The sequence below is a fragment of the Colletotrichum lupini genome, chromosome 2, assembly GCF_023278565.1.
Source record: "Colletotrichum lupini chromosome 2, complete sequence".
In the NCBI taxonomy this organism is placed as follows: Eukaryota; Fungi; Ascomycota; class Sordariomycetes; order Glomerellales; family Glomerellaceae; genus Colletotrichum; species Colletotrichum lupini.
This window is the reverse complement of record NC_064675.1, coordinates 3,277,314-3,297,788: the sequence shown is the minus strand read 5'-3', so window position 1 is coordinate 3,297,788 and position 20,475 is coordinate 3,277,314. Positions and strand designations below refer to the sequence as shown.

At 41.7% G+C, this 20,475-nt stretch overlaps 8 protein-coding genes across 8 annotated transcripts; 3 read left to right on the top strand and 5 right to left on the bottom strand.

Moving 5' to 3' along the window:
- Positions 1-610: 610 nt before the first annotated feature.
- CLUP02_03294 (uncharacterized protein) lies at positions 611-1,306 on the bottom strand (the record flags this gene model as incomplete). Its single annotated transcript, XM_049282318.1, has 1 exon — positions 611-1,306. The coding sequence occupies one exon, from the start codon at positions 1,304-1,306 to the stop codon at positions 611-613; it is 696 nt and encodes a 231-aa protein (XP_049139461.1).
- Positions 1,307-2,098: 792 nt separating this feature from the next.
- On the top strand, positions 2,099-9,730 carry CLUP02_03293 (uncharacterized protein; the record flags this gene model as incomplete). The annotated part of the gene is made up of 5 exons (XM_049282317.1): positions 2,099-2,198; positions 9,084-9,151; positions 9,213-9,487; positions 9,601-9,632; positions 9,720-9,730. 5 exons carry the CDS (start codon positions 2,099-2,101, stop codon positions 9,728-9,730), a joined length of 486 nt encoding a protein of 161 aa, XP_049139460.1.
- A 2,350-nt stretch (positions 9,731-12,080) lies between these two features.
- On the bottom strand, positions 12,081-12,399 carry CLUP02_03292 (uncharacterized protein; the record flags this gene model as incomplete). The annotated part of the gene is made up of 2 exons (XM_049282316.1): positions 12,081-12,266; positions 12,352-12,399. The coding sequence occupies 2 exons, from the start codon at positions 12,397-12,399 to the stop codon at positions 12,081-12,083; spliced, it is 234 nt and encodes a 77-aa protein (XP_049139459.1).
- A 34-nt stretch (positions 12,400-12,433) lies between these two features.
- CLUP02_03291 (uncharacterized protein) lies at positions 12,434-13,821 on the bottom strand (the record flags this gene model as incomplete). The annotated part of the gene is made up of 7 exons (XM_049282315.1): positions 12,434-12,497; positions 12,677-12,940; positions 12,990-13,137; positions 13,205-13,263; positions 13,306-13,459; positions 13,649-13,745; positions 13,804-13,821. 7 exons carry the CDS (start codon positions 13,819-13,821, stop codon positions 12,434-12,436), a joined length of 804 nt encoding a protein of 267 aa, XP_049139458.1.
- Positions 13,822-14,568: 747 nt separating this feature from the next.
- Positions 14,569-15,642, top strand: CLUP02_03290 (uncharacterized protein; the record flags this gene model as incomplete). The annotated part of the gene is made up of 3 exons (XM_049282314.1): positions 14,569-15,033; positions 15,132-15,256; positions 15,363-15,642. 3 exons carry the CDS (start codon positions 14,569-14,571, stop codon positions 15,640-15,642), a joined length of 870 nt encoding a protein of 289 aa, XP_049139457.1.
- An 847-nt stretch (positions 15,643-16,489) lies between these two features.
- CLUP02_03289 (PH domain-containing protein) lies at positions 16,490-17,767 on the bottom strand (the record flags this gene model as incomplete). The annotated part of the gene is made up of 2 exons (XM_049282313.1): positions 16,490-17,192; positions 17,259-17,767. The coding sequence occupies 2 exons, from the start codon at positions 17,765-17,767 to the stop codon at positions 16,490-16,492; spliced, it is 1,212 nt and encodes a 403-aa protein (XP_049139456.1).
- A 1,687-nt stretch (positions 17,768-19,454) lies between these two features.
- Positions 19,455-19,715, bottom strand: CLUP02_03288 (uncharacterized protein; the record flags this gene model as incomplete). The annotated part of the gene is made up of 1 exon (XM_049282312.1): positions 19,455-19,715. A coding segment is annotated over one exon (261 nt), but the record flags the coding sequence as incomplete, so codon positions are not given.
- A 253-nt stretch (positions 19,716-19,968) lies between these two features.
- Positions 19,969-20,178, top strand: CLUP02_03287 (uncharacterized protein; the record flags this gene model as incomplete). Its single annotated transcript, XM_049282311.1, has 1 exon — positions 19,969-20,178. The coding sequence occupies one exon, from the start codon at positions 19,969-19,971 to the stop codon at positions 20,176-20,178; it is 210 nt and encodes a 69-aa protein (XP_049139454.1).
- Between the last annotated feature and the right edge of the window lie 297 nt (positions 20,179-20,475).

The following is a 20,475-nucleotide window of genomic DNA, read 5'->3' as shown; positions in this document are numbered from 1 at the left end:
TAAAAAAGCTACTTAGAGCGATAGTAAAAGGCTAGTTATTTAAGTAGTTCTATTAATTAACGTAGTTTAACGTAATAAACGTCGACTTTTTATAAATAGTAAAGGGCTATAATTACTTAATTTTATATAGTATTTAAGAATTACCTCCTTTTTTATTTACTTTCGTAAAGTTAATTAGTACGAATTTCCTATCCCGTACGGTATTAAGAGGTCGTCTCTTTTACGTAGCGAGATACTTTACTAATCTATAATAATAGAATTTAATTACTAATTAGTATTAGTATCCTTATTATAGGGTAGTTAGTCCGAACCGTAATTAATAAAGAGATTAATTAAACTATATAAATATTTACGTAGGTATAAAAAGGAGGTTCTAACTATAGGTTGGGCTGGCTATGATAATCGTAAATAGGGCCCCTAATTGGCCCCTGCGCAGTCGGCCGTATGCCGCGGTCGAATTAGACTTCTAATCTGATAATAATACAAAAGATTTACGACCTTTTAACTAAGTAAGCTCACACCGGCCTGTTGATCAAATTGGTTTCCCCTCGTGGCGCTTTGGTCCTTTGTTTGGAGCAACTCGTTGTTGAACCGACGCAGATAAGATTCTTTAGTAGATGCCTGGGATGAACCGCGCTGTAACTCGATTCCACGCAACCCATTTGTCTCCAAACGTCTTCTTGAGCATCTCTTCTTCATCTTTAACCCTCATCATAAGTCTTCGTAGGATTCCAAATGTAAAGACCGAATAACAAATGAGTCCCCATCCACTCAACGCGGACTGTAGGGCGCGAGGAACTAAGTATCTAACCACACCGTCCCAGCGCAGAAACATGGAGAGATTGATGACCATGACAACGATTTGTCCTGTATATCCGGGATGTTGCATGTATCGATACATACCATCTGTGGTCAAAGTGTCGGGGGGTCCAAGCTTGAAGGTGAAGTTGCTTCCGAGTTGAGCAAAGGCTGTAAGTCGCAGGGGACCTCCAATACAGATAATAAGAAACAAGCAGACCGAAGTGTAAGGGTTCCAAGTGAAAAGTCCGTTGTTCAAGTTCTCAGGGTGTAGGCATACGAGACTGTTGTTGTCGCTGTACCCAAGCACGACAAGTGCATGGAAGATGCCAATACTGACAGCCAGCATCCGACGAATTCGCGCTGCAACTGGGCTAGCATAGGTTCCGAGACTATCTTTGTTCCAACCATCGCGCGGAATTTCATTGGGAGCTTTGAAGCAGGACATGGTGATGAGGCTCGACAACAGAACCGCCCCTGCGAAAGAAACTTTTTGTAAAGAATCCATGGCGATGTAGGCGACTGTAAAGTAGGAAAGAGTTTAATTCAAAATAATATTGAGCTTTCTTGACTGGGTGATCAGATTTGATCGATCGTTTACTTCTGCTGGTCTTCTGGATGGTATTAGTATCGGCGGCAGGCGATAAAATCTCCTGATGTGTGATTACGCCCTGCCGCAGGGCTGTGAGTCATATCAAGAGACTATTGATCCGTTCCGACCTTGCCGGTCAAACAATGCCTCAATTTCATTGTTTAGCCCTCGTACTAGCTCGATTCGACTGGTACGAAAGACTAGGATAGAGAGAGACTTATTATGAACCCTGTGTACAGCCTGCTGATATCGTATATCTCGATGTCTGTATATGCGTTATTTATTTCAATGACCAAGCCTGCTCTGGGTGATCAGTGCAGAAATCACGTAAGGTAGACCCCACTGACTAAGCAGAGACGTATCTCGTGATGGCTTCAACAATCCGTGACCTCACCCAACGCCACGTGATCTTAGTTACATAATCAGCGAGATCCATCCTCGCTTGCACCCTTTATTTCAGAGCGAGCTTCGTGTCCATTTCCACCTTCTAATAGATGAATATTCTCTTTCACTTACGTCGATGCCCATATTGCGACCATACGACAGCGTACTTTCCCAAGCGTATTATGTTCATTCACCCTCATATATGGCACGGCACCACAAAATGTCAACAAACATCGATAACTCGAACGACCTTACCGTGCACCGTGTAGACAGTGCGGAGGACTAAGAACTGTGGACCCCATCTCTTGTTCGATTGCTACAATCATGTGTCAACATCGATCCCGCCTCGTCCTCCATCGGCTTTCGCGCACTGTTGGTATACACGTAAGCAGGTCAGACCTTTTGGTCGCGACTAGGTCAATAGGTCAGTATAGGTCTATTACGTGTGTGTGTGTAGGAGGGGAAGATTGTGGGCAGAGCCCGCGGTCCCTTAGTAGGTATAGGTAGGTGGAAGGGTCCGTCTGCACGGGCCCAGACTGCCTACCTACTACCCCTACCTAACTACCTAATAGGGCCCCTTTTCTACCTCGTAATCTAACATTAGTAGTCTTCTACTTTTATAATAAAAAAGGCTAGAATAGGGGCTGGGTTCCCCGCTAGCGAGAACTAATAATAGAATCCATAGCTAATCCCTTATTTAGAAGTACCTAAAGCCGTATACTAAAATTTTAATATAGTTTTTATTATAATTATTCGTATAGAAATTTTAGTATCCCCTCCTTCCGATTATTTCTTAATCCTCTAATATATATAATTTATATACCTAAACTCCTTAGAAATTATTAAATTTAGCGTAATTAAAAAAGAGCTTTTTATTAGTCTAACTATGCCCCGAATACGTACGTTTCTTTTTAAACTAAAGCCCGAGAGGTATATACGTTCGCTAAACGACTTACTGCTTATAGTATATTATTATTTTAACTACGTATTACCTATTTTTTTATTTTAATTATAATAATTCCCTCGCTAACGAATCGTTCGAAGGACTTATTTAGTATGCTCTTTATAAACCTATTAGCTAAGTTATTATCGCTACTAATCTAACGGATCTTATAGAGCTCGCGGCGTTTATATAATTACCTAAATACTATAATATCTATTATAAAGCGCTTTTCTTTCGTAATACCTAGCTTAACGAGGTATTTATATAGTAAGTATAAATTTATATAGACTATAGTAAGGATTTTTAAAATATTAAGTTATTTAGTAATAAGGTCTAGGGTAGTTAAGATAGTATAGGTAACGTTAATACTTACGACTATTTTATAAACCTTTAATATTAGTACGCTCTAGGTAATCCTTTTACTCTTTATAGAGCTATAGTAAATAATATTATTATTAATTATAAAGCTCTCGTTAGTTTATTCTTTATTCGTAAGGATAATAATATAACCTAGTTATAAAGTATAATTAGTATTATTTGCGAATAACTTATTTACGAAGATAAAGAGTTTAGCTATAGTTAGATCTAATAATATAAATATAAGCCCTCGGTCTAAGTAATCTATTTACTATTTAATATAACGGTTTAGCGTAGCGTAGTTAATAAATAACGGATCTACTTAGTATTAAGTAATAAATAACGTATTAAAAGCTACCTCTAGTTAATAGATTAATATAATATAAGTACCTCGAGCTCGCTACTTAACGAATTATTATTTAGTATTTAATACCAAGGGGTTAACCTGCTTAAGCTTCTTCCCTTAGTTCTTTTATTTAAGTACTATATTAATACTTTTTAATAAGATAATCCTATTATTAAAGATAAGCGGCTCGTCGGCCGATAGTTATTATTTTAATTTAGCTAGTAGCTTAGCGTACTTAAGCTCGGTTTCTTTTTTTTAATTAAAAGTCTTATTTAATAGTTTAATAGTATTATCGGTTTATATATTAATAATACTAAATAATCCGCTTTCTCTTATTAAGATTAGTAAGTATAGATCGAACGTAAATATTATTATTTAGAGTATTTTTAAATAATACTTACTATATATTACTTATTAATAAGTACTAGATTTTATAAGACCGTATAGTAGCTATATAATATATAAAATAGTACCCTTAGGGTATAAATAACGGATCCGAGTTAATAATTAAGTAAAAACTTTATAATAAAGAGGTTAGCTCGATTATATATATACTTAGGTAATATTTTATAACTAAACGACATAGCCTTCCTAGATTAGGGTCGGGGCTAAGGTAAGGATTAGACGTTAACTAGTTCTTTAAATTATTAATAACTACGTAATAATCTCTTTTTTCCCCTCGTTATTATACCCTTATATAACTAGGTAAGACTTTTTAATAAGGTTAAGTCCTAGGTTATTAATCTCGTTAACAAATTAAGACTTAAATATCCTTATATCCCTATGTTTAGGACTAAGTTAGACGAATTTAATTACCCCTCTTTTTACTAGTCCTAAAAGCTCCTTATTAATAAATTTTATAAAAGGTGCTCTTAGGGTAGTAATAATACCTTTATTACGGAGCTTAGTAGCTAGCTTAAGATTTACCTCCTCTTTAAATATAAAATAAGTCGTAATTATAAAAGTATTACCGCGGCCGCGCTATATTAATATTTTTCTAATCTTTTTATTCCGTAGTAAAAGGTCGTTATTAACTATAATAACGATCTTATTAAGAACTTTATTTATAATAGCGCTATTATTAATTAGCTAGTTAACTGCGGGGATTAGTAAGCGGTTAACGTGCTCTATTATCGTAGCTAGTAGCTCGGGGTCGACCTTTTCTAAGTATTAGGGTTTAATTATAATAGCCTAGAAGCTTATTAGGCCGTAAGGTAATTCTATTACGTAAGTAGTACTATTTATTAAAACGAGCTTAAATAGGCCTTTTTATCCCTTGCTTTCTTACTAAACTTTAATATCTAACTATAGTAATAGATTAATAGTATAGGAGATATTTAGTCCGTTTTAAGTAGCTAGTGCCTCGCTTACTTACTTATTAATATAAAGTTTACGGACTTCCCTTATTATTTTTTTAATTACCTCTATATATTAAGTAATATTTAGTAATAGTAGAGATTTGTTAAAAGTGCGCAAAAAAGCTCTAAAAACGAGAAGTATAAGAACGAGGCTATTTAGGCTAACTATATCGTTAATTACTTTAATTACGGCCTAAAGTATAGCCTCTGCGCTTATTAATAGGCACTTATTTTAAATAATATCGTATACCTTTTTAAGTACCGCGTAGTATTTCTTAGCCTTACTAATACTATTATAAGCTTCGATAGGTACTTCTTTAACTTTAATAAATATAGATTTAGTAAAAAATTTAAACTCTGCGGCGCTAAAGTTCTTATTGATATTTATAATAATCTAGTCCGGCGGACCAAGGTAAACGTCGATCTAATATAACTAAAGAGCCTCTTATATATATTTCGTAATTATATTTATAAAGAACCTTATTATTTAAAAGGAAGTAGTAGTATTAACGACGTAAAGTACTAGTCGGTTAGTACCCTTATAATCTATTAAGTATATTACGTTAATTACGACTTTATAATTAAAATTGTAATTATCTTATAGGGTGAATTTAAATTAGCTAGGGGTAGTAGTGTTAAGTTAGTATTATTAGTAAATCTTCGTAAGCTTCTCGAGGGCTACGATCTCTATATTATTATTAAATTATTAAAGTAGCTTTAAGAGACGAGGAACCGAAGGGTAGCCGAAGCGCCGATATAAGCGGCGTAATTTACCCTTTATTAAGTAGTTAGTAATAGCTTTTTTATTATTAAAGAGCAAAAGCTAAGGGTATCCCTATTTATAAATAATAGGTACTATAATATCTTCCTTAATTAGTAGGTTATTAATATTATTAAAGTATATTCCTAGCTTATTTATATCCCTTAGGTAGTATAAAAAAAGAGTATTAGTTAGTAAGACGTAAAAAGTAATATTACTAAATAGGGTACTAATAACTATAGATCTTAATAACCTTACGGGTTTACTATTACCGAATCGAATACTTACCTCGCCGGCTCTAAAGGTATCGAGAGTAACTTTAAGTCGTTATTACTATAATACGAGGAGTTAAGAATAGCCCGTAGTTAAGAATTCCGTAGCGCCGGTATTAAGTATAATATTTTAAAAGTCCCTTAATAAGTACTTCTTATTTAATAAAAAAGAGGTTATTAGTTCCGTAAGCTTAGTTAACTTATTAATAGAGGTAGTATTAATAAGGCTATACTCTATTACCTAAATAGCGAGGATATTTATAAGGGTTCTACTACTTATAGTAGTTATAAAGTATATTATTAAGATCTAGACTTTATCCTCGTAGTTATCTTTATAATTAAAGTCGAGGCTATTAAAATATTAAATTATAATATTATTATCGTCGTCGTTATTAGTAGGGGCGGTTCTTTTATAAAAAGTAAAGAACTATAAGTATAAGCTCGGTATAAATCTTTTATTTCTTTCCTTACTATTTTTATACTTCTTATATACTTAACGTCGCTCTTTTTCTAAGTGCTTAGTTAACTAATAGCCGGTTTTATAATAAATAAAATACTTTTTATTAGTAGTGCCGCGGCCGCGTTAATTCTACTTATTAAATCGGGTCTCTTTATTAGAGCTATTATAAGTACGGTCGGTTTAGTAAGTAGCGGGGACCTTTTTATTATAAGTACTATTTTAGAGATACTACTATTACTTATTACGGTTACGCTCTCTTTTTATAATATTAATCGAAGTACTAAGCTAGTAGTAGATATTAGTAAATATAAGTACCGGGTTAAGTATAGTAAGTTTATATTCTAATATACTACTTATATAATAGAGGAGTTAGTTACTTATATTAAAAATAGATCCCTAGGTAGCTAGTGCCTCGTAAAGGATTATAATATAGTTAATTAGCGCTTATAGAATTTATTAGTTCGACTTACCTAGGTTCTTACGAATTATAAAGTATTAATAGAGGTTATAGAGCTTAGCGAGGTAGTTTTAATAGCTCGTAAGCGGCTTAAAATATTCTTAGGTCCTCTAGTATATTATATCGAAACTAAGCGGGTTAGAAGTATTATTAAGTTAGTTAAAGTAAAAGGTTAACGCCCTTCCCTTAAGCATATTTAAAAAAGTACCGGAATAGTATCGTCTACTAATTCCCGCCCGTTAGTATAGTACTTTAAAGATCCGAAGCTTTTTATTAAAAATATCGTACTTCTCGCTATTATACTTATTCTTATTATTATAGAGCTTAGTGAGGTTAATTAATTAGTAAATATTAGGTATAATATCGTCTTTAGTTTTTATATCGAAGTATAGTATTTAACGGGGTAGATTTTGCTATTAAGTAATAATAACTTTATTCTTTAGTTCTTTTTCCTCTTTTTTTTAGAGAGGTAGTAAGTTAGTCGGTTAATAGTAAGGCTAAGGTTAGAATTTTAATTACCGGGATTAAGCGAGTTAGGGTTATATAGATTTTCTTACTATCTCTTTAGCTTACTAAATAAGATCGTTAGTATTTACTAGCTACGGGAGTAGTAAGTAAAAGAAATAAAAATTATAATATAATATATTAAAGTATTTAGTACGGCTACGGTAAGCTACGATCTTTTTAAAAATCTAAGTAGGGAAGTATTAGGTATTAAGGGCGCTAGTAATCTTTTTTATTATTCGATTACGATCTCTAATCGTTAAATTAATACCGTTATTTATAAAGAAGTCTTTTAGCTTCTTAAAAATCGTACTTTCTATTCTTAAAAAGTCCCTTACCTCTTAGCTTTAGAAATCGGTTTTAAAGTCCTTTTATAGCTCCTCGCTTATTAGGCCGTCTTAATAATAATATCCTATTATATAAAGGATAAAGGTATTAAGCTTTCTATCGTTCGTAAGGGCGGGTATAATATTAAATAAACCTTATTAAGTTAGGTTAATATAGTCCTATTAATAAATTAGAATTAAGCATAGTTCCGTAATTTAAAAATATAAGTAAGCCGGAGGTGATATTAACTAATCGTTAGACCCTTCTTACTTATTACTAGGGCTAGTAGTTATTATAATATATTTGCGAGGTAAGTTATATAGTAAAAGATTACTATAGAATATAATCGTCGTATTATAATTATAATATAACGTTAGTTAGGTTAGAAGGAGGAGTAGGTTAGTCGTAGCGATCGTTTTAATAGTAATAAGTAAGCTATTATTATTAATTAGAAAATTCTGCTCTTTTAACGAGGTATATAGACAGAAGGTTATTAAGGTCGGTAGAAGGTTATAGAAAGGGAAGAAGGGCCTTTTATAACCGTATTTCTAATAATAAATAGAGGATTCTATTAGCTACTAATTAACAATTCTTTTTAACACTTCTCGTACCTTATTTTATTAATCTAGTCTCGGAGCTTCCGTTAGGTTAGAAAGAGGTAGATTTATTAATAATATAAAATAGATCCCTATTATTACTACTATTAAAATCTTTTCTTTTCCTTAGTATTTCGGAACACTTCGCTATTAATAAGAAATTCGCTATTAACGTATTTATAATTCTAAAGATCTTATTATTACTAAGCGCTAGTACGTTAGTAATTATTAAATTAATTTCTTAATAGTTAATTTCCTCTTACTTATTACTAGTTTAAAATAACGCTTAGCTATAATATATTTAAAATAGATTCCTTTGCGAGCGGTTCGATTAAAAAGAAGTTAATAATAGTAATAAGGCTAGTAAAGATAATATTAATAATAAAAGCGAGGTTAATAATAATAATAAAATAATTAATCCTTTTATAGTAGTAGTTTTAATAAAAGAGATCGTACGTAATAGAGCGCGCTTTTAATAGCCCGTAATTAATTAATTAGTTATTAACTAGCGGTAGTAAAAAAGAGCTAAGGTAATATAAACTAGGCCGCTTATTATTAGTTAGATAAACGGAACTAAGTTAATAAGTCGGAATAGCTAGCGAGGTAAGTTAAGGCTATTTCTTTTATAATTATATCCTTACTAACTTACGGTAGAAATATATATATAATTTAATTACTAATTAGTGTTAGTATATACGTAAGTAAGTTAGACCTTTTGGTCGTAACTAGGTTAATAGGTTAGTATAGGTCTATTGCGTGTGTGTATATAGGAGGGGAAGATCGTGGGCAGAGCCCGCGGTCCCTCAGTGGGTATAGGTAGGTGGAAGGGTCCGTCTGCACGGGCCCAGACTGCCTACCTACCACCCCTACCTAACTACCTAATAGGGCCCCTTTTCTGCCTCGTAATCCAACACGCACCTCTCTCTGAGGCGAAGGCCACAGAATATTGGCATTCACTGTCGGCTCAGCTATATGGTTCCCAACCCAACACCACACTGTTTGTCCTAGGCCGTGGTTCGAACGCCATTGGGACAATTCAACTGGTGACTCATGCTAAGGAAACGCACGCGCACAAAGTCGAGATAGGCAAATTGTTGGTCGCCGAAAGCGATAGAGGCCGTGGATTGGGCAGGAAGCTCATGAACGTGGCAGAGAGTTTTGCACAAGACAACTTGGCTAAGAACATGGTGTTGCTAGATACAGCAACAGAAAGCCCCGCGCGGGAGTTCTACTTGAAGCTTGGATACACAGAATGGGGGATCTGTCCACAATATGCTGCGAGCGCTGATGGGCATATACACGAAAGCTCGTTTTTCTACAAGTATCTTAGCATGTAAGCCTCTGAGATGCGTAGGCTTTGAACTAACCTACCTATGTTGGTATGCCCATACCCCGCATCATCGGCGCCGGTCACTACACAATTAATGCTTGATATTGACCCACAAGACTTGAAAGGGATAAGCAGCGAGTATATGCCGGTATGTTTCCTCTAGATTTATTGTCAGTACCGGCTAGTGTGAATTAAATCGGTCTCCTTGAGATGAGCGATGGCAATGAATTGCAAGTGGCGTCATAGATGACTGGAGAGTCAAATGCTTGGTTTCCCCAGATAGTGTTATGCTTTCGTTCTCTTGAATGCATAGATGGAGATAATTTCAAGCTCTATACGAGCGAATGCGAGAGGGCTAGTTATTATAAGTCGACCTACCCCCTTTTAGCCACCCCCCCCTTTTGGCCACCCTATCAAAACATAGTATTAAAACATCGCTACTAATTATACTTAATTAATTAACTATCTTCTATTATTATAATAATATAATTATTATTCTCTTTAAATAATTCGACCCCTACGAGTTAACTAGGACTAACTAAACGGTTATTAAAATCCTTTTAAGCTCTTTATATATCCTAAATATTTACGAACCTAGTATTTAGGTTTATTAGTATACTCTTCTTTTTCCGTAGCCTTAATCAGTTAACTTTAGCTTTTAAAACTCGAATATAATATTAAGATATTACTAAATAGTAGGCCTACTCGCTAAATACCTTTTTTACTTTTTTAAATAGTAGTTATTAAGTATTATAGTCTAGACTAAGCTTTATAAATAACTTTAACTAATTATAGAGCTCGCTAGCCTTTTTAAGTATTAACTAGTTAATAATAGACGCTACTAATACCTAGTTAATAGCTTTTTTAATATTACTAGTTACTTACTTAGTATTTACGGTTTTTTTAATTAGTATAACTAGGTTAAGTAGGACTATTAAATTAGTAAATAGTCTAGCTATATTAGGGGGATATAGTTTAGTTACTTTTTACTTACTTCGTATATTTAATAACGTTAGACTAGCTAAACAAGCTTTTTAATAATAGCTTAAGAAGTACCGCTTTTTAATAATAATAGAATTATTTACTATATCCTCCTTACTAAGCTCCTTCTTATACTTAGACTTAATAAGTTTAAAAATAGCTATATTTAATAGTTAGAAAATATAAGAAGTATATAATAATAAGAATAGTAAATAGACGTTATTTTTATAATATTTTTATATAAATTCTATTATTATATAACTCCCATAGCTATTTAGAACTAATAGTCGAGGCTTATTAAGTATACTAAGCCCCCTAAGGGGGGGGGTCTTAGTCTATAATAAGAATACTATTTTTAACTACTTAAGGGTAGTCTTATCGGTCGTCTAATTATTATTTATTATTATAAACTCCTAATTAATATAAGGGTTAAATTTAAATAGAAACTACTATTACTATACCGACTTTCCCTTATATATAACTAGTAGTTTAATAGCTCGACTATTAGTAAAGATATACTTAATTATAAATACTTAAATACGCAAACTAAGCTCTTTTTTTTATACTACTATAGTCTTCATTTCACCTAAAACCAGGCTATTAAATCCCTTACCCTCTAGGATATTAATCTTATTTATATTATACTTATTAGCCTATTTAATATTACTAATCTCTAATATATTAAGTAATCTAAACTATAACTTAATTATATTAATAATAACCCTATTTAGACGCCTCGAATCAATAATACGACTTCTCTAGACCTTAATTAATAAGTTCTTCCTTAAAAAAGCGTTTATTTATCTTTTTTTAAAAGGATTTATATCCCCCTAAGATCTTAAAACTTACTTAGCAAATTTTATAAGCTATTTATAAGTTAATATAATACTTAGATTATACTAAATACGAACTTACTAAGCTAGCTAATTTTTTTATTATAAAAAAAGCCTCTAAAGGTTTATGAATATTATTACCCTTATTTAATAGCCTCTCTTATAGTTATAAAAAGTTAACTTTAAAACTCCGAACTTAATTAAGGCCTAATTAACTAAGAAACCTCTTTTAATAGCCTTAAGAGCCTAAATAACTTTATTTTCGGTATATAAGACTATTATATATTAATAAATAAGTATATAAAAAAGAATTATATTTAGACGATTTTTATAATTATTATAGTAGTTTGAAAATCGTGGGTAGGGTTTTAATACGGTGGCTGGGATGGAGAAATGGGGTGGCTAAAAGGGGGGGGTGGCCAAAAGGGGGTGGGTCGACTTAGTGACCTCCGAGTCCCTTCTCCTTTTCTCGTCTATCAAAACTTCGCAGCCCCATCAAACACCCAAATTTCTCACGGGGAGCCACATATTGTTGCAAAAAATACTAATTGAGTAACAGAACAATAACACGGCTGGCTGAAAGATTCCAGATCTGAGTTTACGAGCCAAGAGTAGTTGTATCAGTTTGACATCGAGATACCTCCCAGGCTACCCACAATTCACTTCTTCAACTGCTCTCCCCCTTAACTTGCCCAAGAAAGAAGACGAAACTCCCCTAAACTTAAGTATCTCGTGACATCAAAAGTGGCCGAAGCCGAGCACTCGAAAGCCCTTCTCTCTTCTTACATATTGACAACCAGGCCCATTCCGCCAAGCATGACGCCGAGGGCGACAGCCGCAGTCTCCCTGGGACCAGCATTCTTGCTGTGAGTGGTAGTCGAAGTCGCCTTGGCGGATGCTGAGTTGCTCTTCGTGGCAGCGGCTTTGACGCCGCCCGTCGTCGTGCTGGCTTGGGGAGTAGTAGTGGCCTATTAGTAGTAAGGGACATGATTAGTCTACTTTTGTTCTGCTGGAAGGTCAAGGTGGATGCAGGAGATTCGAGGGGGAGTCTACCAGGGCGACTGTTGTCATGGCGAGGAGTGCGGCGAGAGAGAAACGCATGTTGGGCTAGGAAGATGGGGATGGGCTGAGGGCGTTATTTGAGGTATGGAAGGTTGACTAGATGAAGTTGTATATAGCTCTTGGCGGGCTGTATGTTCCTGGAGCTGTGAGAGCATGTAAGGGCTGATTAGAATTTGAAGATAGACTTTGTTCGGGGTCTTATATAAGATGTGTAGACAAAGAGAAGTGACAATGTTTTACCGCACTCACGGGCATGGCGCAGGTTTACCAAACACAATACTAACCGCATCTAAAAATAAAACCACCAAGGCATCACGACTGTTCAGGACAATACCAAAAGGGGGCTTTACCGCCGTGCCTGGCAAATGATGAAGGCCGATCATGACGCCGTTTCTTGTCTCTCCAGGACAGGGAATCCCGCCGGAAGTGTCTGCCTAAATCTGCCTGGCCGAATCGGGAAACATCTATATGTTTTTGATGTAGAATTCGAGTTCCAACTAGCCAAGATGGGCCAGGGTTGTATCGATTTGGTGGAGGATATGTGTGGTACTGTATGAAGCTTGTATGAAGCTTGTTCAAACTGCACGCAAGTTACAGAATGGTAGTTTCTTCGGGGTGGTGGGTCACACAAGGACGATCTAGACCGACTTTGGAAGGACAGGTGAATGGAAGTCATGCCCCGAGGGGCCCGAACGAGGCGAAGCAGGCTTCGTTTCTGGCTTGCGGCTTCTCGGTTGGAATTACTTGCTTCCCTCGCCATGCGGACTTCCACATCGGCTCAAGATGCCGAACTCAGGGGGCCCGAGGGAAGGACATAAGATGGAATGCTTAGCCTCAATGATACGAGTTGAGGCAGATGGCTTTCGCAAGGGGGCGTGTTGATGGGCCGGTAGATCAAGACAACTATCAGATGACACGGCTAGCGAAGGAGAGTCGGCTTCTCACGCCTCAGGTGCTTTCTTGAAACATTTGGTTGAAAACACGTTGAACGGCGCGAGGAGCTGTATATGGCAACAAAGTGAAACGAGTTCCAGTGATGACGGTTTCCAGTTCAATGTGGTCTGGTCTCTAGACTGAGGTAATGTTTCCTCGGAGAATACTTTGTGTTAGTTGTGGTTGTTGCTCGGACTGTAGTACTACTCCGACAGGTGCCCGGGGCGGGGGCCGCGGGGGGCGCTTCGAAGCTTCTTCGTATAGCAAGGAGTTAACGAACTAGTCCCTCATGCTACCGTTTCGTAGAATGACGTGCTGCTATATTAAGCATCGCATTCAGGTCGGTGATTGTCACTTTCCGTCACGTTGCTAAAAGTCGTGTCCTGTTTATCATGGATGTCGTTGATGAAGAACGCTGGCTTTTGGTTGCACGACTCGTTGAGGTAGGTGGACTATGAATGCATGAGATTTGGTTTCTCAACACTGCCTCACTCTCAGCTTATGACGAACAACCGAGGAATTGGGCATCTGGAATTGAATGACCGGTTTTCAAATTGAACACAGTGTGGCGATGATATGAAGTTGGATGGGCAGAGGCCACCATTCAAGATTCACCCCTCAACCTCTCTCGCCCTCAACTTCACAGGGACAACGTGGGCAAGGTCCATTTGGTGTTGAGCAGAAAAGAAAATCGTGTAACGGCTTGCGTGTTTCAAAGAGAGAACCAAAGACATATCGACGGAGTGAGTAGCGGACTTGCGTCCTCGAGAATGACACTCCGTACTCCTACACTCGTAGTTCAAATACACTAAGATGGATAAGGCGCGCGTATAGAGGTTTGAATTGACTTTCCCCAAACGGACAAGAGCAAGAAAAGGCGAGCGGCGCCAAAAAAAATCCCCACGCCAAGCTGCCAGGATTCAGGAACAGAACCAACCGGCCGGCCGGGATCGCTCGCATCTGGCTTGTCTTGGCGGCGTTCATCCCACCCGCCAAGGGGGAAACCAAAAAAAAAAAAAAAAACATAAATGGCCCAAGCTAAAGAAAGGTAAGGTAGGCAAAGCACGTGAACTTCCCGTCATCTTCGCGCCGTTGTGACCTGTGCCCACCCCCACCAACGTACCTGACCTTGACCACAGAACGCGTCACGTCTATCCGGGATCCTAGCCGCTAATCTTCACTTAAACATCACCACAGTCGCATCGCATCGCGAACTCAAGCAAGCAACGAAACCACCTCCCACCACCGCTCACCAGCCCACCCACTCTCCCCAAAATGTCCGCTCCCGACCAAGACCAGCCACAGCCCTCGCAATCGATAAAGGAATCATCATCACAGATCCAATCGCAAGACCACGCCGTCCAACACCAACCCGAGACCGAATCGCACCCCGGCGCCGGCGCATCGTCAACATCAACAACAACACCAGCACCAGGAGCAACCTCAGCAACGACAGCGCAAGCGTTGCAACAACCACAAGAGCCATCACAGCAAGCGCAGGAAACACAACCACAACAACCGCCCGCCTCACCTCCCCTCCCCCAAAAACACACCCCCGCGACCCCCGGCCCCCGCGCCGGACGCTTCATCCAGCTCTACGACGGCGCCCTCGCCAGCACCCTCCGCAAAGTAAACTACGACAACTTCGCCTCGTGCTTCCCCACCGTTGCCGCCCACGCGCCGAATACCCTGCGCAACGTCCAGAAGCAAATGGTGGATTACCTCGAGGAGAGATGTAACGTACGTTTTGGGTCTCATTCCCTGTTCAACCCGCATGGGAGGGGAAGATGAGAAGAAGGAGAGGAACCGCAGACTAATGATGTTTCTCACTCCTATAGAAAGACTTCCAATCGATCCTCGCCGACCGCGACGTCATCCGCAAACTAAACGAGCTAGAAAACCTCGTCAGCGACGCAGACCGCAGGAGACAAGAAGGCGGCAGCGACGTCGAAGAACCAATCCCGTACGTCACACCCCCCCTCCCCCCCTCTCTTTTCTCGGGCCTCAACACTCTGTAACACCAGACACACCCAAAATCAAACCCCAAGGACTAACACCAGTCACAACAGCCCACACGTGCTCCCCCCCGACGAAATCCTAACGGCCCACCTCGCCCCGCGCCTCGCCCCGCAACAATCGACCCTCAACGCCCGCCTCCAAAACACCCAGGCCTCCAACGAATCCCTCTTCGCCTCCATCCAGTCTCAGCGCGCAGAGATCGATGCTCTCTTAGCCCAGCTCGAGAGCCAGGTCGCCGATATCGACGGTGCCAACGCGTTGCTCGTGGACGTTGCGCCCGAGCTGGCGGCCGAGGCGCGGGCTTCCGAGGTGGAGATGGCGGGTATGTGAGGGGTCGGACAGACTGCGATACGCGACGAGGGTGAAGAAAAAGGGGGGCAATACGTAACCGGTAAAGGCTGGATTCATGGAGATGTGGTTGTCGAATAATGTCTGATTACGGCTGTAGACATGGTTGCTCTTCCCTACGCATGAGATACCATTTTGATTTATGTAGGCCGTGGCTCGGCTGAAAACAAAGCCAAGAACTTGCAATTGACCTAGTCCCTTTATGTTTCTTTGCCATCCTGGATCAAACGGCATTCTCACAACGGCCAAAGCTTCACGTTCATTCCGAGTAATGTTGTTAACGTTTAATACATTCAAGTCGACCAGGCTATGCCTCGACCATGACCGATGGGAAGTTTCCTTCAGGGTCCCCCATCGTTAACGAATATGTTCGGTGCCAAGGCTTTCGCGATGCCAACGCTGAATACTCCATGCTACAGAAAAAGCAAAAGGACGATAATGAAACTTGGGGCAGCGAGCATTGCCGCTGCCCTTGACAACTCCGCCCAATGATGATATGCTTGGCGCAAAGCTATGCTCTCGTTCTCTCCCTCTCACCCGCCATAAATGACAAAGGAGACTGAGAACAGGTTGAGAGGAATGGAGATGAAGTAGGAAGGAAAAAAGAAAAGAGCCAACCAAATGCATATGCCGCGCCGTCCCGCCCGATTTTTGTTTTGGCCGCCGTACCGACCGACCGCCCAGCCTCTGGGTAATGTATGGTAAAAATCCGTATCGTCGAATCTTGCGATTCTTCCTCGTGTCAATGCGAAAGAAAGGCCCTCGTCATTGACGAGGGCACGGGGTATGTATATGTGCAATAGAAGTGAGGGAGAAACAACGATCCATCTTAAATCCTTCTGTTTTCCGTGTGGATGACTTGCCAAGGGCCGAAGAAATCAATCTCGCCGTACGCTGGCGGCAGTACGCGCACCATGCGACCTGTTGCCCAATCCACGAACCATCGTTTTCCCTTGCTGATGATGTAGTTTGACTTTCGGGGGCTCTTGAACAGGAGAACAGAGTAGCAAAGCTTGGCATAAAGCAGATCGTGGGCCGCACTCCATTGATGCTCGGGTGCCCATTTTCCAGTGTCTGGATCGATGGCCTCGTTGGGATACGATGTTGTCGACAAGCGGCTGCTGATCAGCTCGTTCCTCCCAGGTCCGGGACCGTAGATAGACTCGCTGTCTAGTACGTTGGTCTCGCCGCGCTCGTTGACGACGGCCTGGTGAACAAGACCCTCTATGGTGGAAGATGCTGGGAAGGGATCGGGTGCCTCGGCAGAAGCCACACGGCGGAGTTCAGGACTCAGTGGTCTTGGCGTCGGTACGGGGTAGTTGTTCGTCGGTGCTGGTGTCTGGCCACGGAACCAGCGGATGCGTTGAATGCGGGGGATGCTTTGGTCGCGGGGATAGTCACGATCGTCGATGGGAGCGGCAACATCGATGGCGGCGAAGAGAGCCTCCAACCACCTGACCATTGTGCTTAATTCTATACAGGATAGGAGGAACTGATCCTCCTCGGCCCTGACACGAATGACATATCGCCTCCTAGGTGGGAGTCAGTCTCTTGGCAGGTCTTGGCATGGAATGAGGCTGAGAATCGAGGCAACCTACTTCTTGTAATCGGCAGCAATACCAATATCGGCGTGCTGAAGACTGTACGCTCTGTCGAGAGATGCCTTTCGCACCCATGGCGGATTGTCGGGCGAGATGGTCGGTCCGTCTCTCGTCCTGCCCCATCCCCAATCCTTCTTCACGTTGTAGAAATTCAATGCAGTGCCTCGTAGTTGTACGATAGTAGTGTGCCAATTTCTGTCCTCTGCCCGTTTGGTTGTGTTTTCAATTTCCATCTTCTTCACCCATACGCCCTCCAACTCGATGTCGCACGAATAGCCTGGCAAATCCTCCCCGACTCCATGTTGGGAGTTGACCCTGGGTGCCAACGGCCGTCTTGGTCTAGCATCCCGCTCATATGGTGGCGGCTGTGATGGTCGTCGGAAAGGGGAAGTCATGACTTCCTGGTAGAAATAGTCCTCCTCCATCGATAGTCGCCGCCGGAGAGGCGGCGGCTGCGCTGCGGTATTAGATGGTCCATTTCCGCCGTCCTCGCTGCGGGGATCCATGGGGCAGATGAGGTTTTATATGACAGGAGACGAGTGAGCCGGCAACAGACGAGTCGTGTCAGGCCAGGACCACCATGCGGCGGGTGGCAGCGGAGGCAGAGGCCCGTTCCCGTGCGTCTGTCTCGGACGGATTCCCTGGAACGAGGGATTCACGAGATGTGCTTGGCCCGGGGGTTATGCTGACCCGCAAAACTTCATGGTGAGGGCCTTTTGTCGGCGGCTCTTTCTTAGGGCCGCACGGGGCAGAGTAACGTAAAACAAATGCAAAGGGGTCCTGGGACGAGACCGGTAGATGAGATGAGATCGGGGAGTGGATTAGGTCCAGTCAGGTACGAATGCGTAGGTATGGAGAAAGGACTGGAGACCTCGGTGGTGTGGATGTGTAGGTGTCGTGGTGAGAAGGTGGATGAAGGATGGAGTGATGTGCCGAGAAGCGAGAAAGCGGTGGCAATGGAGCGACGGGTCCAAGTAGTAGGCCTGGTTCCAATGACCGGGCGTAGGAATAGAATCCGGTTCCTGGAGCGAGCGAGGTGCGGTTCGAGACAAGCACGGCGAGCAAGCAAGCAAGCAAGCACAGGAAGCACAGATGGGAGGCGGAGGAGTGGTGGTTGTGGAGGAAGCAGACGAGATGGGATGGAAGGTCAAGGTTGCAACGGGCTGGCGGGAGGAGTGAAGCGAAACGGGAGGCGTCGAGTCATCGGGTGGTGCCAGCGCAAAGAAGAGCCGCTTAACAAGGTTGGACTGAATAGGAAGCCCGATGATGAAAGCAGTACAAGCCGGATATGAGGGAACCGATTCCCGTGCAGGGCCGAAGAAGAGGCGCGAGAGGTTGGAGACGATGTCCGGGACCGCGCAGCAAGGGCAGTTCGTCTGTGTTGAAGGACCAGGGCCGCAAGGGGGACTTGGCTCTGGGGGCGGATCTCATGCGCATCGGACGTCGGGTCAGGCCAGGACAGGGCTCGTTGAAGAGCGGCGGGTGGGAACGTGGTTGCGTAGCTGACAAGGACGGCGTGATATGGCGAAAGAATAGGGTAACAGAAACCAAAGGCGAGTGAAGACCATGTACGGTAATTGGTGTGTTCCTGGGGGGGACCACCGCGCGACTTGTGATGATCAGAGAAGGATGGATGGACGGATGGGACCTGGCTGATGGGTGTGGAGGCGTGTGTCGAGCGGAAGTTGAACAGGACCCCAAGCAAGGTTGAGAGAAGTTCAACGGGGTACGGCGTATGTACGGGGTTCACCGTTGGTAGAGGTGAAGTTGAGGTTGCAAAGGGTACGAGTAGAACGGGTGTGTCTTTTTCCCGCTTTCTTTTCGAACTTCAAAAGGTCGAACCAAGTGCGCGCTACAATCGGTCCCTGTCGGGATTTTTGCAGGTATTGGGTGATTCGATAATGGAGAATTGGAGAGTAAAGAGGAGAGATGGAGGCTCGGATTCTGGCCGGGCGGTAGGCGTGGACGTAGTGTATCGATCAGCCAAGGTGCGATTCAATTAATGATCCGAAGGTACGTATCCAGTACCAGGACTCGATGCGATGCTGCAGCGATATCCGTACTTGGTACGCGTACCCTTGATATGTACTTCGGCGCGAGTTGGCAAATGGGCAGACTCTTTGTCGGATTGCTTGGAATGATGATTTGCAGTTTGGCGCTTCTACCGTACAGTTGTAAAGTGTGGTGTTCCATTCAGACAGAGGGTGAGCAGCACAAGCAGCAAGCAGCAGCGGCGGCTAGCAAACGGAAACGCAGGCCGTCGGCTTGAGAGGTTGAGGCAGGCGTGGCAGGTCGGCAGAGCAGGGGCAGATGAACGGGGGGGATGAAAGCGGCAGGGTGGTCGTGAGTCCAGAATAGGGACAAGGAACCGGCCTTGAAGCAAATGGCAGGCAGGCAGGGTCGAGTAAGAATTAGGGCGAGTTCGGTGCCGATGATCGTCAAGACGAACACCCACGAGTAATTCCTGAAACCTGAGTGGTGAGTGGTCAGCGGTTCATCCGTTTGGCAAGCCGCGACCTAACAAAAGTAAGTACCTTAGGGAGCACTGTGGTAGGGGCAGTGAAGGAAAGATAGAAAAGGGCCCTTTGGTGCAAATGCGTGGTGGTCCCCGTCCTGGTCAGAGTGGTGGATTGTGGAAGCAAGAACAGCGCCGAGTGGACCGAGGCCTTTTGTAGAGAGGTCTAACCCGTTTGGGGAGGTGAAAGACATGCGGCGACCGGGGTGGCGCGGACTCGAGGTACTTTTTTCCCCCTTGACCTGTGCTAGACTGCTAGTAGACCACCCAGCTTTTTCATCTTTTGACCTTTTGGTGGACGGTATAATGGCAATGCTACCTCCCGTTGTGCCTAGACCCAGCAGCACGGCAGGGTATCTTTGTATTTGGAGACGAGAGGGACAGAGGCTGGGTCTCTCGTAGGTCAACGTCCTCTGGCATTGTCATTTGCATTGCAACCTTGGAGATTGGCCGCCAGAGCATAACCGGCGTTTATAGTACCGTCCGAGTCTGACAGTGTCTGCGCGGACGAGAAACAAAAGCAAATCAGAGGAGAGAAGGGAAGTAAGGCAAGAGAAAAGAACAGGTGGTCGGTGAAGACGCAAAGCTCCAAACGTAATGTATCTATCTGATGCAAGGAATGGCGCCTCGTCTCCAACGTTGTAGATTGATGCCGGGCAGGCAAACAAGGACCAGACGGGAAGGAAGTTGATGACCCAA